Below are 13,946 nucleotides of genomic sequence, written 5' to 3'. Positions count from 1 at the left end.
GATTCCAAACTAATCCCATCACATCTAGTAGTAGCCAGGATCAAGTGAAACATACCACCAGGAGGAACCTAACAATTTAAGACCCAGACAAGGTAGAGAGGAAGAATAGAACTAAGTCAAATTATCCCTAGACCCAGGTATGAAATAAGAAACCACTGATAATATACCTTATTTGTTTTCCCTCTCATGGCCTTTCTTAAAAATAAAATTTTAAGAAATCTTTCCATTTAATCTGAATTTAACTAAAAGTAAACAGAGGACAGGAAATAAATGACTTTAAAGGCCAAGAGTGATGACAACGCCAATGCCAACCACTTATAGGCAGGAAGGAAGAAGGAAGCAGATGAGAAGTGAAAGTCACAAGGAGGTAAACTTTACAGTGACACAAGAGTTCACACACACTAAGTGTTAGTTTTATATTATTGAGTGCAAAGCAATGAAATAAAGAATTACTTCTGTAAGAAGTCAAGAATCCAGAGACACAAGACCAGAACTCAAAAAAATCACTTCTGCTGGGTGCAATGGCACATGCCTGTTGTCTCAGCTACTTAGGAGGCTGAGGTGGGAGAATCACTTGAGCCCAGGAGTTCAAGGCCAGCCTGGGGATGAAGTCCTGTCTCTAAAAGTTAAAATTTAAAAATAAAAAATGATTTCAATTTGAAGTCATTTGCAGATTAAATTCTAAAGAAAAATTTTTGAAATTAGGCCAGGCGTGGTGGCTCATGCCTGTAATCCCAGCATTTTGGGAGGCCGAGGCAGGTGGATCACCTGAGGTCAGGAGATCGAGACCAGCCCGGCCAACATGGTGAAATCCTGTCTATACTAAAAATACAAAAATTAGCTGGGTGCAGTGGCGCGTGCCTACAGTCCCAGCTACTTGGGAGGTTGAGGCAGGAGAATCGCTTGAACCCAGGAGGTGGAGGTTGCAGTGAGCCGAGATCGTGCCATTGCACTCCAGCCTGGTGACAGAGCAAGACTCCATCTCAAAAAAAAAAAAAAGAAAAAGAAAAAGAAAAATCTATGAAATTAAGCTATAATTTAAGAGGCCTGGGAGTACAGGGAGAGAAGAAAGTCAAAGCCCCAGCCCTGCCCAATGAGGGGAGTGTGGGAAAGCCACCCCATACATTAGCAGACCCATGGGCTACACCCTCAGGATAAGAGTGACTCAGCTCTTATAAAATTTCAACGTATAGGTTTGTGTAGATTAGGCAAATCTAAAGAGAAAATTAATCAAGTGGAAGATAGCTCACAAGAAACTACCAAGTATTTAGATAAGAAAACAAAAAGACAAGCAATACAAGAGACAGGGTAAGAGGCAGAGAAAACACAATGAGAAGGTCTAGTATATGTTTAGCATGCCAGAGAAGACAGAAGCAACATATGACAAGATAACGGCTGAGAATATTCTGTAACTGGCCGGGTGTGATGGCCCACGCCTGTAATCCCAACACTTTTGGAGGCCAAGGCAGGTGGATCACTTGAGGTCAGGAGTTCAAGACTAGCCTGGCCAACATGGTGAAACCCATCTCTACTAAAAATACAAAAGTCAGCCGGGCGTGGTGGTGGGCGCCTGTAATTCCAGCTACTCAGGAGGCTGACACAGGGAGAATTGCTTGAACCTGGAAGGCAGAGGTTGCAGTGAGATGAGATCGCGCCACCACACTCCAGCCTGGGCAAGTTGACTCCATCTCAAAAAAATAAAAATAAAAATAAATACAGAGCCTAATGGAATCCAGTAGACAACTGTGAACAATGGACTTTAGTTAATAACGTATCATCAATTGTAACAAAGACACTAATAATGCAAAATGTGAATAATGAGAAAGTAGGGTAAGGAAGTATATGGGAACTCTGTATTAGCTGCTCAATTTTCTATAAACCTAAAAGTGCTCTAGAAAATATACAGCCTGGGCATGGTAGCTCACACCTGTAATAATGCAAAATGTGAATAATGAGAAAGTAGGGTGAGGAAGTATATGGGTACTCTGCATTAGCTGCTCAATTTTCTATAAACCTAAAAGTGCTCTAGAAAATATACAGACTGGGCATGGTGGCTCACACCTGTAATCCCAGCACTTTGGGAGGCCAAGGCTGGCAGATCGCCTGAGGTTAGGAGTTCGAGATCAGCCTGGCCAACATGGTGAAACCCCATCTCTACTAAAAACACAAAAAAAGAAAAATTTGCCAGGCATGGTGGCACGTGCCTTTAGTCCCAGATACTCAGGAGGTTGAGGCAGGAGAATCACTTGAGCCCAGAAGGCAGAGGTTTCAGTGAGCCGAGATCGCACCACTGCACTCAAGCCTGGGTGACACAGTGAGACCATGTCTCAAAAAAAAAAAAAAAAATTTACACACACACACACACACACACACACACACACACACGTACAATTAAATACAGAACAGCAATAGCATGTGAATTGTGAGGGGAATAAATGGAGTTAAATCTTCAAGGTCACCAGTCTGGGCAACATGGCAAAACCAAGTTTCTACAAAAAATACAAAAATTTGCAAGATGCTGATGGGAGGCATTTTTTTTTTAATTTATAAAAAGAAAAACTACAAAAATTATTCAAGTGTGGTGATGTGTGCCTGTAGGCCCAGCTACTCAGGAGGCTGAAGCGGGAGGAGCACCTGAGCCCAGGAGGTCAAGGCTGCAGTGAGCCATGATCATGCCACTTCCCTCCAGCCTGGGTGACAGAGCGACCCCCCATCTCAAAAAAAAAAAAAAAAAAAAAAAAAATCTTCAAGGCCCTTGTACTGACCAAGAGGAAGACAAAGGTATTAACATTAACCTTTATAAGTTAAAAATATGTGTTGTAATTTCTGTGGTAACCAATAGAAGAACAGAAAGGGTGCAAGACTTCCAAACTAGAATTTCGAGTTATGAATAAAAACAGTCTGGATTAAGGCAGTAGCAATGGGGGCAGAAAAACACTTCAGAAATTTCAGAGAAAGAGGCACGTGTTGGTACTTGACTACATGTGAAATAAGGAGGGAATCAAATAAATACTAAAGTAAATTAATCCACAGTTCCTTAAAATGCATCAGTATAAGTATAGGCCATTTCTCAGCATTCATACTTATTGAGCATTGTCAGGCATGTAATTAAATCTAAGACATACAAACATTTTTAAAAAATGAAAGTGACTTTGGTATGTGAAAAAGCTGACACTAGATATTCATGACTGAAAGCTTCTAATTGCTGCAATGAACTACATGAAAAGAAAGGTATCAGTTAGTTAAATACCTTTTCAGAAGTCAATTTGATTACATAATGTGATGTATCAGACTTAAAAATTTATAAAAGATAGAAAAAGAGTTCCTTGGCCCGGGCACGGTGGCTCACGCCTGTAATCCCAGCACTTTGGGAGGCCAAGGCGGGTGAACGCCTGAGGTCAGGAGTTCGAGACCAGCCTGGCCAACATGGTAAAACCTCGTCTCTATTAAAAATACAAAAATTAGCTGGGCATGGTGGCGGGCACCTCCCAGCTACTCGGGAGGCTGAGGCAGGAGAATCGCTTGAACCTGGGAGGTGGAGATTGCTGTGAGCAGAGATCATGCCACTGCACTCCAGCCTGGGCGACAAGAGTGAAACTCTGTCTCCAAAAAAAAAAAAAAAAAAAAGTGAGAACTTAAAAGATACTTACCGCCGGGCGCAGTGGCTCACACCTGTAATCCCAGCACTTTGGGAGGCTGAGGTAGGCGGATCACTTGAGGTCGGATGTTCAAGAACAGCCTGACCAACATGAAGAAACCCCATCTCTAATAAAAATACAAAATTAGCCGGGCGTGTTGGCGCATGCCTGTAATCCCAGCTACTTGGGAGGCTGAGGCAGGAGAATCACTTGAACCTGGGAGGCGGAGGTTGCGGTGAGCCGAGGTCACGCCATTGCACTCCAGCCTGGGCAACAAGAGTGAAACTCTGTCTCAAAAAACAAAAACAAAAACAAAAAAAGATACTTGCCAAGGATTTAAGTAAAGAATTCCTGCAGATTAAAAGAATATCATAAATTTTTACAGATATCTCCTTGCTGACTTACTTTTTTTTTTTTTTTTGAGACAGAGTCTCACCCTGTTGCCCATGCCGGAGGGCAGTGGCACAATCTCGGCTCACTGCAACCTCCACCTCCTGGGTTCAAGCAATTCTCCTGCCTCAGCCTCCTGAGCAGCTGGGACTACAGGCGCGTGCTGACTTATCTGGTCTTTCTAGGGCGGTTAACTTAGTTCTCTTGGAAACAATTCTTTCATTTTGCAATCATATTTCTTTCTTTCTTTTTTTTTTTTTTTTTGAGACAGAGTCTCGCTCTGTCACCCAGACTGGATGGAGTGCAGTGGCACGATCTCGGCTAACTGCAACCTCCGACTCCCTGGTTCAAGTGATTCTCCTGCCTTAGCCTCCTGAGTAGCTGGGATTACAGGCACATGCCATGACGCCCAGCTTATTTTTTGTATTTTTAGTAGGGACTGGTTTCGTCATTTTGGCCAGGACGGTCTCGATCTCCTGACCTCGTGATCTGCCCGCCTCGGCCTCCCAAAGTGCTGGGATTACAGGCATAAGCCACTGCGCCCGGCCTGCAATCATATTTCATTGCTTTATGCAATTGTGTATTAAATTGAATAATTACAACACAAGTGTTAAGTTATTGTAAAATGATCATTGACATGGCTATAATTCAACTGGTGGGAGCAATGTGATAAGCATCAGTCAGTATGGCTTATAAAGAGAGAATGGAGAATGCCTATTAATCCAGTGAGTTGATTACGTACAGATTTGTTAACCATTATCCCTGTTATAAAAGATCTAAATTCACTTCTTATTGCTTTTGTTGTACTGTTGGAACAGTACCTGGCACACAGTATTATAAGTATTTGCTACTGTATTAGCATTAATATTCAACTAGGTACAAGTAACAATGCATGCAAGGGTGAAATTCTGCCTACTTTACATGGTCTCCAGAACTGCTGAGACTATCTGTACTTAAACTGTCAAAAGGGAGCAGGGTGTGAAATATAAACTGCAACAGGTTGATTGAAAACATATGAATTCAAGATATAGTCAGTTTCACATTACTAGAAGTAGATTATCCAGTGCTTACAGGAAGAGGTCTTAAAAAAGAGGTAGGACAGGCCAGGCGGGGTGGCTCACGCCTGTCATCACAGCAATTTGGGAGGCCGAGGCGGGCGGATCACGAGGTCGAGAGAGAGACCATCCTGGCCAACTAACATGGCAAAAACCCGTCTCTACTAAAAATATAAAAATCAGCTGAGAATAGTGGCACACGCCTGTAGTCCTAGCTACTTGGGGAGGCTGAGGCAAGAGAATCGCTTGAACCTTGGAGGCAGAGGCTGCAGTGAGCCGAGATCGCGCCACTGCACTCCAGCCCAGGTGACAGAGCGAGACCCCATCTCAAAGAAAAAAAAAAAAAAAAAAAGAGGTAGGACAGCTCACATGTCAGGTCAACAAGACATAAAGAACTAGCAGCCGGGTGCAGTGGCTCATACCAGTAATCCCAGCACTTTGGGAGGCCAAGGCTGGCAGATCACGAGGTCAGGAGATCGAGACCATCCTGGCTAACACGGTGAAACCCTGTCTCTACTAAAAATACAAAAAATTAGCCGGGCGTGGTGGCGGGCACCTGCAGCCCCAGCTACTCGGGAGGCTGAGGCAGGAGAATGGCGTGAACCTGGGAGGCGGAGCTTGCAGTGAGTAGAGACTGCACCACTGCACTCCAGCCTGGGCGACAGAGTGAGATTCTGTCTCAAAAAAAAACCAGAAAATTACTAGGTTCACAACCCAGTTTAACCTTATTACCTCAAAACTGCTAAGACGATGGCTCCAGGTCCTCCTAAAAAGGGGCAGCTAGACTAGGGAGCCTGCTATAGACTTTTGGGTGCACATTACACTACTTTCCCCTCATCAGTTCATGACAGAAAATGTCACTCTTTTAAACAAAAACCAAATAGTGCATCCCAAAGCCCAAAATAAATGACTTTTGTTTTACCATTATTTTGAAGTAAATATGCTGAGAAACTGAGTACCTACCTATAAACACACTATGCAAGAAAATTAAAAATTTGCACTATGCAAGAAAATTAGAAATAAAAAATTAAAAACCTAAATATAGGTAATGAGCAACTTAAATATAAGTAATAGATGTGGAGATTTGGCCATTTTGTTTTAGTCTAAGTAATGGACTGTATATCTAATTTGCAGGTGGAAAAAACTCGAAAGTTATACAACAGAAGATTTACAACAACCAGAAAGTTCAAAGACTGTAGCTACCTGTAACACTCTTGTCCACTAGGAAAGAATCCACAGTGGCACTGACTTTCTTCCTTCTATGGACATCAAAAAGTACTGAAAAATGTTATGAATAGTTAGAAGAAATTCCAGAGACAGCCCAAGAGGCTGAACCAGTCCCACTAGATGGCACCATCACAGGGAAGTCACTCTGCTCTCTTATTTGGAGCTGCAGGGGCTGAAATCTTTTTTGATCTTTGAAAAACAAAGCTGTCATCAACACAGTGATATTCTATTTTTGTTTTGTTTTGTTTTTTGAGACGGAGCCTTGCCCTGTCGCCCAGGCTCACTGCAAGCCCCGCCTCCCGGGCTGCTCAGCCATTCTCCTGCCTCAGCCTCCCGGGTAGCTGGGACTACAGGCACCCGCCACCAAGCCCGGCTAATTTTTTGTATTTTTTAGTAGAGATGGGGTTTCACCATGTTAGCCAGGATGGTCTCGATCTCCTGACCTCGTGATCTGCCTGCCTTAGCCTCCCAAAGTGCTGGGATTACAGGCGTGAGCCACCGTGCCTGGCCCTAACACGGTGATATTCTCATTGGGAAATAATGATCCGAAATGAGAATTCAAAGCCAGGGAGAGGCGGTTTTCCAAAAGCACCCTTTTCTCCCAGTATCATCATCCCCTCCACATCCCCATTTCAAATCAATAGTCTGAGAGGTACAATGTCTTACTGGTAAAAGAAGTAATACAAAGGCTGGGCGCGATGGCTCACACCTATAATCCCAGCACTTCGGGAGGCCGAGGCGGGTGGATCACCTGAGGTCAGGATTTCGAGACCAGCCTGGCCAACATGGTGAAACTCCATCTCTACTAAAAATACAAAAAATTAGCCGGGCGTGGTGGCACGTGCCTGTAATCCCAGCTACTGGGGAGGCTGAGGCACGAGAATTGCTTGAACCCAGGAGGCGGAGGTTGCAGTGAGCTGAGATCGCGCCATTGCACTCCAGCCTGGGCAACAAGAGTGAAACTCTTTTTGTCTCAAAAAAAAAAAAGTCATACAAAATGGAGATTTTCTTTTCCCGGCTCTGCAAACTACAGAATTAATTTTTTTCTTCAAGTTTCTTTGTTATGGAAAAAAAAATACTCTCCTGCTAGTCCTCAAATAACAAATTCATTGTAATCAATATACTTACCATGACTGGAAATATCAAAATAACATACGACTACTTAAGCCGGGCACAGTGGCTCATGCCTATAATCCCAGCACTTTGGGAGGCCGAGGCAGGCACATCACAAGGTCGGGAGTTCGAGATCAGCCTGGCCAATATGGTGAAACCCCATCTACTAAAAATACAAAAATTAGCTGGGTATGGTAGCAGGTGCCTGTAGTCCCAGCTACTCAGGAGGCTGAGACAGGAGAATCGCTTGAACCCGGGAGGCAGAGATTGCAGTGGGCCGAGATTGTGCTACTGCACTCCAGCCTGGTCGACAGAGCAAAACTCTGTCTCAAAAAAAAAAAAAAAAAAAAAAAAAAAAAAAAAAACTAATGGAATAAAAACAACTGGAAATAAAGCTGGGTGCAGTGGCTAATGCCTGTAATCCCAACACTCTGGGAGGCAGAGGCAGGTAGATCATTTGAGGTCAGGAGTTCAAGACCAGCCTGGCCAACATGGTAAAACCCCATCTCTACTAAAAATACAAAAATTAACAGGGTGGTAATGGCGCACGCCTGTAATCCCAGCTACCTATAGGCTGAGGCAGGAGAATCGCTTGAGACTGGAAGGTGGAGGTTGAGGTTAGCCGAGATCGTGCCACTGCACTCCAGCCTAGGCTAGAGAGTGAGACCCTCTCAAAAACAAACAAAAAAACTGGAAATACGTAAATTTCTTTTTCTGTACAGAGAACTTCTTTCTATGTTAAAGGTAGAATTTCCTATTAAACAGATAGGTTACTGCATTAAAGTTTTCTGATACCTTAGTTACATGACTTTAAGTTGGGTCTAGACAGCAACATGTTGAATGTCACTCATTCTTATCACTTATGCCCTACTCCATCAAAAGTATACTTGGATACAGCCATCACGAACCTAAAAACAGAACAACAACCCTAATCCAAAGATCAGTGAGCTTAAACTATGTAAAATTTGAATACAAACTTACTGACTTACGGGAGGCGGGGGTGGGGGGACCATTTAAACAGACAGATCTGGAATTAGCCTTATGCTCAATCTTCAAGTTAAAAAGACATATCAGAGGTCATTTATAGATCAATTTAGTATTCAAATATATTGCTCACTTCTACTTGAAGCTACTTCACCTAGATCAGAGAGTTTACATTTGTAAATGTAACTTCAATATACAACGTCCAGGGGCACAGCCACTCTAAAGTGCCACAAAAGTAAACTGTTTAAGTGGCCAAAGAAATTAAGAATATGTAACAAATCCTGTGTTCCCACAGCACCTTGTCACAGCTCTAATACAGATCTCATCACGGTGTCATCTCTCTCTCCCCATACTGCAGATGTGGAGGTACTGTACTCAAGCATCAGCCCTAACACCTTGCACAATGCCTAGCATACAGCAGGTGCTCAATATTTGTTGAATAAACAAAAACTATCAAGCTGGTTGGGCGTGGTGGCTCATGCCTGTAATCCTAGCACTTCGGAAGGCCAAGACAGGCAGATCACTTGAGGTCAGGATTCGAGACCCAGCCTGGCCAACATGGAGAAACCCTGCCTCTACTAAAAATAAAAAAAATTAGCCAGGCATGGTGGTGCATGCCTGTAATCCCAGCTACTCAGGATGCTGAGGCAAGAGAATCGCTTGAACCCAGGAGGCAGAGGTTGCAGTGAGCCGAGATCGTGCCACTGCACTCCAGCATGGGTGACAGAGCAATGCTGTCTCAAAAAAAAAAAAAAAAAAAAAACCCTATCAAGCTATCCCAGCTCACCAAAACTGTGAGACCCAACAAAGAAGCCCATTTTTCCAACTAAACCTCAACACGCCTTCTCCTTGGAGAAGCTACTAACTAAAGCATGAGATCAACACCCAGGTTACCACGAGACAGGATTTCTTGAAAAGCACAGAAAGAAATGTTGTATCACATTGGTTAAAGATCAAAAGCTCAGCCAGGCACAGTGGCTCCTGCCTGTGATCCTAGCACTTTGGGAGGCCGAGGCAGGTGGATCACCTGAGGTCAGGAGTTCGAGACCAGCCTGGCCAGTATGGTGAAACCCCGTCTCTACTAAAAATACAAAAATCAGCTGGGCGTGGTGGCGGGCGCCTGTAATCCCAGCTCCTCAGGAGGCTGAGGCAGGAGAATCATCACCTGAACCCAGGAGGTGGAGGCTGCAGTGAGCCGAGATCACACCATTGCACTCCAGCCTGGGTGACAAGAGGAAAACTGTCTCAAAAAAAAAAATTCAATAAAAAATAAAAAAAATAAAAAAAAAATTCAGTAGCTCATACGTTCACACATCTCAAGCCCAAGTAATATGATCTTGGACCAATGAAGCTTTTAAATAAAATATTGTAAATATACTTTGCGTACTGTATTAAAATCAAACATTTTACACATTGTAAAATCATCCTATGAGAGCAGAGGGGTGGACCAGTGGGTACATAAACATGCATAGGAAACTATAACATTGCTTAACTTCATACGTGCCCGTTAATGGGGGCCTAATCTAATATTATGCTCCTGCAACAAAAATAAAAACTAAGAAGGAAGAATGAGAAGAGCAACAAACCAGTGTGGGGGTGCAACCAGTAAAGAGTCTGCAGACTTCACAGAGGCCAATGTTTCAATACTCTGCCATGTAACTACCTCCAAAGTCCAATGTAACAAAGCTATGCAATGCCTTGTAATTTTCTTTCTGAATGGCTGACAAGTTTTAACAAAATATGGCATAGAATCTATACACACATCCTGTTAGTTTCCTTGTAACAAGAACCATGAGAAACCTCTCCTATACCAGAAAGGAAGAAGAAACATATATTCCCATATAGAACATTTTCAAACCTACTATGTTAAATGACTACTGGAATGACTAGTAGGATCTAAAAGTTCACTGAAATTAAGACCCAAATCTTGTCCCCTGCAAACTATCAGAAGGGCCTACCCAAACTGCTCTTAATCATTTAAAAAATGTGTTTAAACTAGAATATGAATAGTGTTCATTATCATCATTTTACTCACCTTACTAACACCTACTCCAGTAAACCTGGCCTCTAATAATTCCTGCCGTCGTGGGTCCAGGCTATGCAATTCTTCCATCATTTCTACTGAAAAAGAAAAAGTAGGCTGTGAAACCATAAACACTAAAATGTGAGAAGGCAATTTTTTGTAGAACAAAACTCACAGTAATTATTTCACTGAAAGATCAAATGCAGGTAAATCTCAAGTAAATATAGTATACAAGTGGTAGACTACTATGTGCTGCATCAAACGGTAATATATTTAAAAGTTTTAAAGCAGCTCAGAAGTCCTCTTCTGTGACAGCCACTTATTCTTCCCTAGTTCTGATTTGATTTTAACAGCAAAAATAAACCCCTCAAACCCTTCACATAATCTCTGTAAAAGTTGAGCACAGGGGAAAGAACAAAACAAGAACTAGCCTGCAAAAAGAAAATTCCTTCTATCAGCCTTCGAATCTAGCTAAGTATCTTCAGATATTTATTTCCCACTCAGGAAGTAGTCCTTAAACTAAAAATATGAATCATTGACAATAATTTCAAAAGAATACAGGATGAATCAGAAGCTACAAATAACTGCAAAAACACTATTATACAGCTCCTTTCTCTGAAGAGCTCACAGTAGCTCATGAGAAAAGGAATTATTTCAAATTTAATAGAGAGCCCATGGTAAAACCATCCACCTCCATTCACTCAGTAAATTAATATAGCTCCATAACAATCCCTTTAAAAAATCTTTTTCTGACCACTCCCTGCAGTAGTTTTCTCTTGATTCTGGACATCTGCTTTTAGCCCTTCTTCCAAGCAGGGAGGGGCAGGAGGACACCATTTTTAAACTTCCATAACCAATTAACGCACAGGCTACTTTCAGCAAATATGTCCATCCTTTGCAAAAGACCAACTCCTACACAACCCATTGAAAACCTCTCTTTAATATTAACAGTGGAAAAGAAACATTACACAGAACCCCTTCGAACACATTATTAAGTAGTTGGAATGGTTGGTGTGATTTTAAAGTTACTGAAAAGATGAATCGAACATTCTCCTCTGCAATCCAACAACTCTACAATCTCCAGTAACAACCCCCTTACAAGTCCTTCAGTTTCATTTCCCTTCCTGGATTGAGAGCCTGGGGCAAAGGGGAATGAAAACGTGACAAATTAAAGTTTCACCCACACATGCAAGTGCAGGTTAGAGAGAGAATTAGGAAATTCTCAGAAAGGCTGAAATGCATCTTTACAAAAAGAAAAAGAAGGAAAAAAAGAGACTGGGAGAATGAGTTTCCCCCGTGGCCTTCCTTGCGTCTTGCCCTGCCCTAATCGAGGTCGAGGTCGGAATGGCAGAGGCTGCAGTCTCTCCCAAACCCCAAGGTCTCTCGCAACACTTCCCAAACCTCCATTCCCCAGGCCCGGCCCGGAAAATGACGCCCCGGCGGTTATTCCGTTTAATGTCAACTCATGTTAAGGAAATAGCCACTCCGTCTAATTCCAGCGGGGCCTTGGACTGGGATCCTCCCTGCAGCCCACAGCCAGGAAGCAGGAGCGATGGGGCCTGGTCCCGGCGCCCCTCGCCGGCTCCAAACTTTCCCCAACTCCAGGCCCACCTGTCACGGAGGAAGGGAGGGCCGGCTCTCGGGGGCGCCCGGGAGGCTGCAGAGGCCTCCAGCTGCCGAGGGGCCCCCGTCTCTCCTCCGGCCGCCGGCCCCAATCCCAGGCCGGGGCCGCCTAGGCCTCCCCCATCTTCTGCCCGGCCCCTCAGCGACCCGCAGCCCTCAGGGAGCCCCTCCGCCTCAGCGCCCAAGAGCTGCGGTCCGGAGCCGACACCGAGCTGGGCCCAGGTCGCAGGCTCCTCAGGCCAAAGGGGTCCCCCGGACGGTTAATGCCCCAGGCCTGGCGCCCTCCCCCGCCCGGGGCTCAGCCTCTCACCTGCCGCCGCCGCCGCCGCCGCCGCTCCACGCTCCTCCCGGGAGGGGCCCCGACCCGACCCGGCTGCGGGCCGCTCCGCTCTCCCCCTGGGCAGGCCCGGGGCGGAGCCGGGGCCTCCCCTGAGCGCCGCAACCCCCCGCCCGGGCAGCAGCCGCCTGCGCCGGGCTCCACGAAAGGGCGGGCGGGGGAGGGGGGAGCACGAAGGCCGCAGATCCCCGGGCTCGCGTACAGAGCCGGGCGCCCGACGCGGGCGCGGGCCCGGGCGGCCGCGGGCGGCGCGGGACCGGCCTCCTGGCGCTGGACAAAGGCCAAGGGAGGCGCAGGAGGGCCCAGGCCGGGCCAGGAGGTGGGGGCCCGTTCGGCTGGGGGCCACTCGGGTGCGGCGCGGAGGGCGGGGGGGGATCGGAACCGCTGGTGCCCAGGACCCGCCTCCGGCCCCTTAATCCGGATCGGTTCGGTCCGGATTAGTAGTGATCGGTGTAAACACACTAGTGAAACCGCGTGTTTCCTCGCGAGATTTGCACAGCTGGGAGGCAGGGGGGTCCTGGGGTGGTGGGGGAAGCGCCGACAGTGGGAGAGGAGGGGGAGGGGACGAGGAAGGTGGGGAGTGGGGGGTCCCCGCTGCCCCGGCGCCCCGCCTCCTCCAATCAGCGGCCGCGCTGCCGGGCAGGGGTTAACCAGGGCACCCCGCGCCGGCTGAGGAGGCCACGCCTCGCCGTACGGCTGAGGGCGGGCGACGGGCGGCGCCGGCTGACGGGCCGCGACGCCAGGGAAGGTCAGGCGGCCCGGGGCGCCCTGCGACTGCCCGAGGTCGGAGGCCCGGAGGACCCGCCGCCGCCTTTGTGTCACCAGCCCCCGCCCCGCTGGACTGGCCCGGGCGGGGCTGTTGGGCCGGCGCTGAAGAGGCTTGGCCGCCCGGGTCCACCCGTTCCCGGATCCGCCTCGGCGGCCCCCGCGCCCTCCCAACCCCTGCCCAACCCCTCGGCTCCGCGAGTTTGGGTGAGAAGTGCGGCGGCTTTTCCCAGGGATGGAGTTTAGAGGACGCTAATTCTATGTGCGAGCGGCGGACCCCGCCCGGATTTCCCGGAGGCGCCCGGTTAGTGAGGCGACGGCGCCCACCCGCGTTCGCGGGCTCCCGGCCGCCACTCCCCGGAGCCGCCGGCCCGCCCCAGCCCCGCGCGTCGCCCCGGAGGGCGGGCTGCACTCCCTCCACGCACCTGGCTGGCAGAGCGTCTCCAGGAACAAAAGGTGCCCTGGCATCAAAGCCGAGCCCCCGCCCCTCCGGAGGGATGCTGCCCTCCGGAAGGAGGGGCGCTGCCCCCAAGGTACTCTCCCCGGGCACCCAGGGGGAGGTTCCATTTCAACCTCCGATGAAAAACACGGCCCTCCCGGGTATTTAGGAGGGTCTGAGGGTAAGTGCCAAGATGAAGAAAACACGCCGGCCCCTCACAGAGTATCTCCTGAGGAATGAGAACTATGTAGTGGGCAAGGAGGGCTTCCTGCATAGCAGAGGGCACCCCCTCTGATCCCCCAACGCCAAGGGAAAAAAATCACTCTTCACCGGCTCCCCTGAGCCAGGACAG

At 47.1% G+C, this 13,946-nt stretch overlaps 1 protein-coding gene across 1 annotated transcript in view; it reads right to left on the bottom strand.

Moving 5' to 3' along the window:
* Positions 1-13,946, bottom strand: part of LOC129534624 (collagen alpha-1(III) chain-like) — a 99,471-nt gene that overhangs the window by 72,481 nt on the left and 13,044 nt on the right. Inside the window, exons 3-5 of the mRNA XM_063708071.1 lie at positions 13,042-13,655; positions 12,364-12,801; positions 10,443-10,528 (exon numbers count right to left, since the gene is read on the bottom strand). Coding sequence (XP_063564141.1) covers positions 10,443-10,528; positions 12,364-12,801; positions 13,042-13,655 — 1,138 coding nt within the window. The remainder of the gene's footprint in view (positions 1-10,442; positions 10,529-12,363; positions 12,802-13,041; positions 13,656-13,946) is intronic.

The sequence above is a fragment of the Gorilla gorilla genome, chromosome 6 (assembly GCF_029281585.2).
Source record: "Gorilla gorilla gorilla isolate KB3781 chromosome 6, NHGRI_mGorGor1-v2.1_pri, whole genome shotgun sequence".
NCBI classification, from domain to species: Eukaryota; Metazoa; Chordata; class Mammalia; order Primates; family Hominidae; genus Gorilla; species Gorilla gorilla.
The sequence above is the reverse complement of the archived record's forward strand: the minus strand, read 5'-3'. Positions and strand labels throughout refer to the sequence as shown.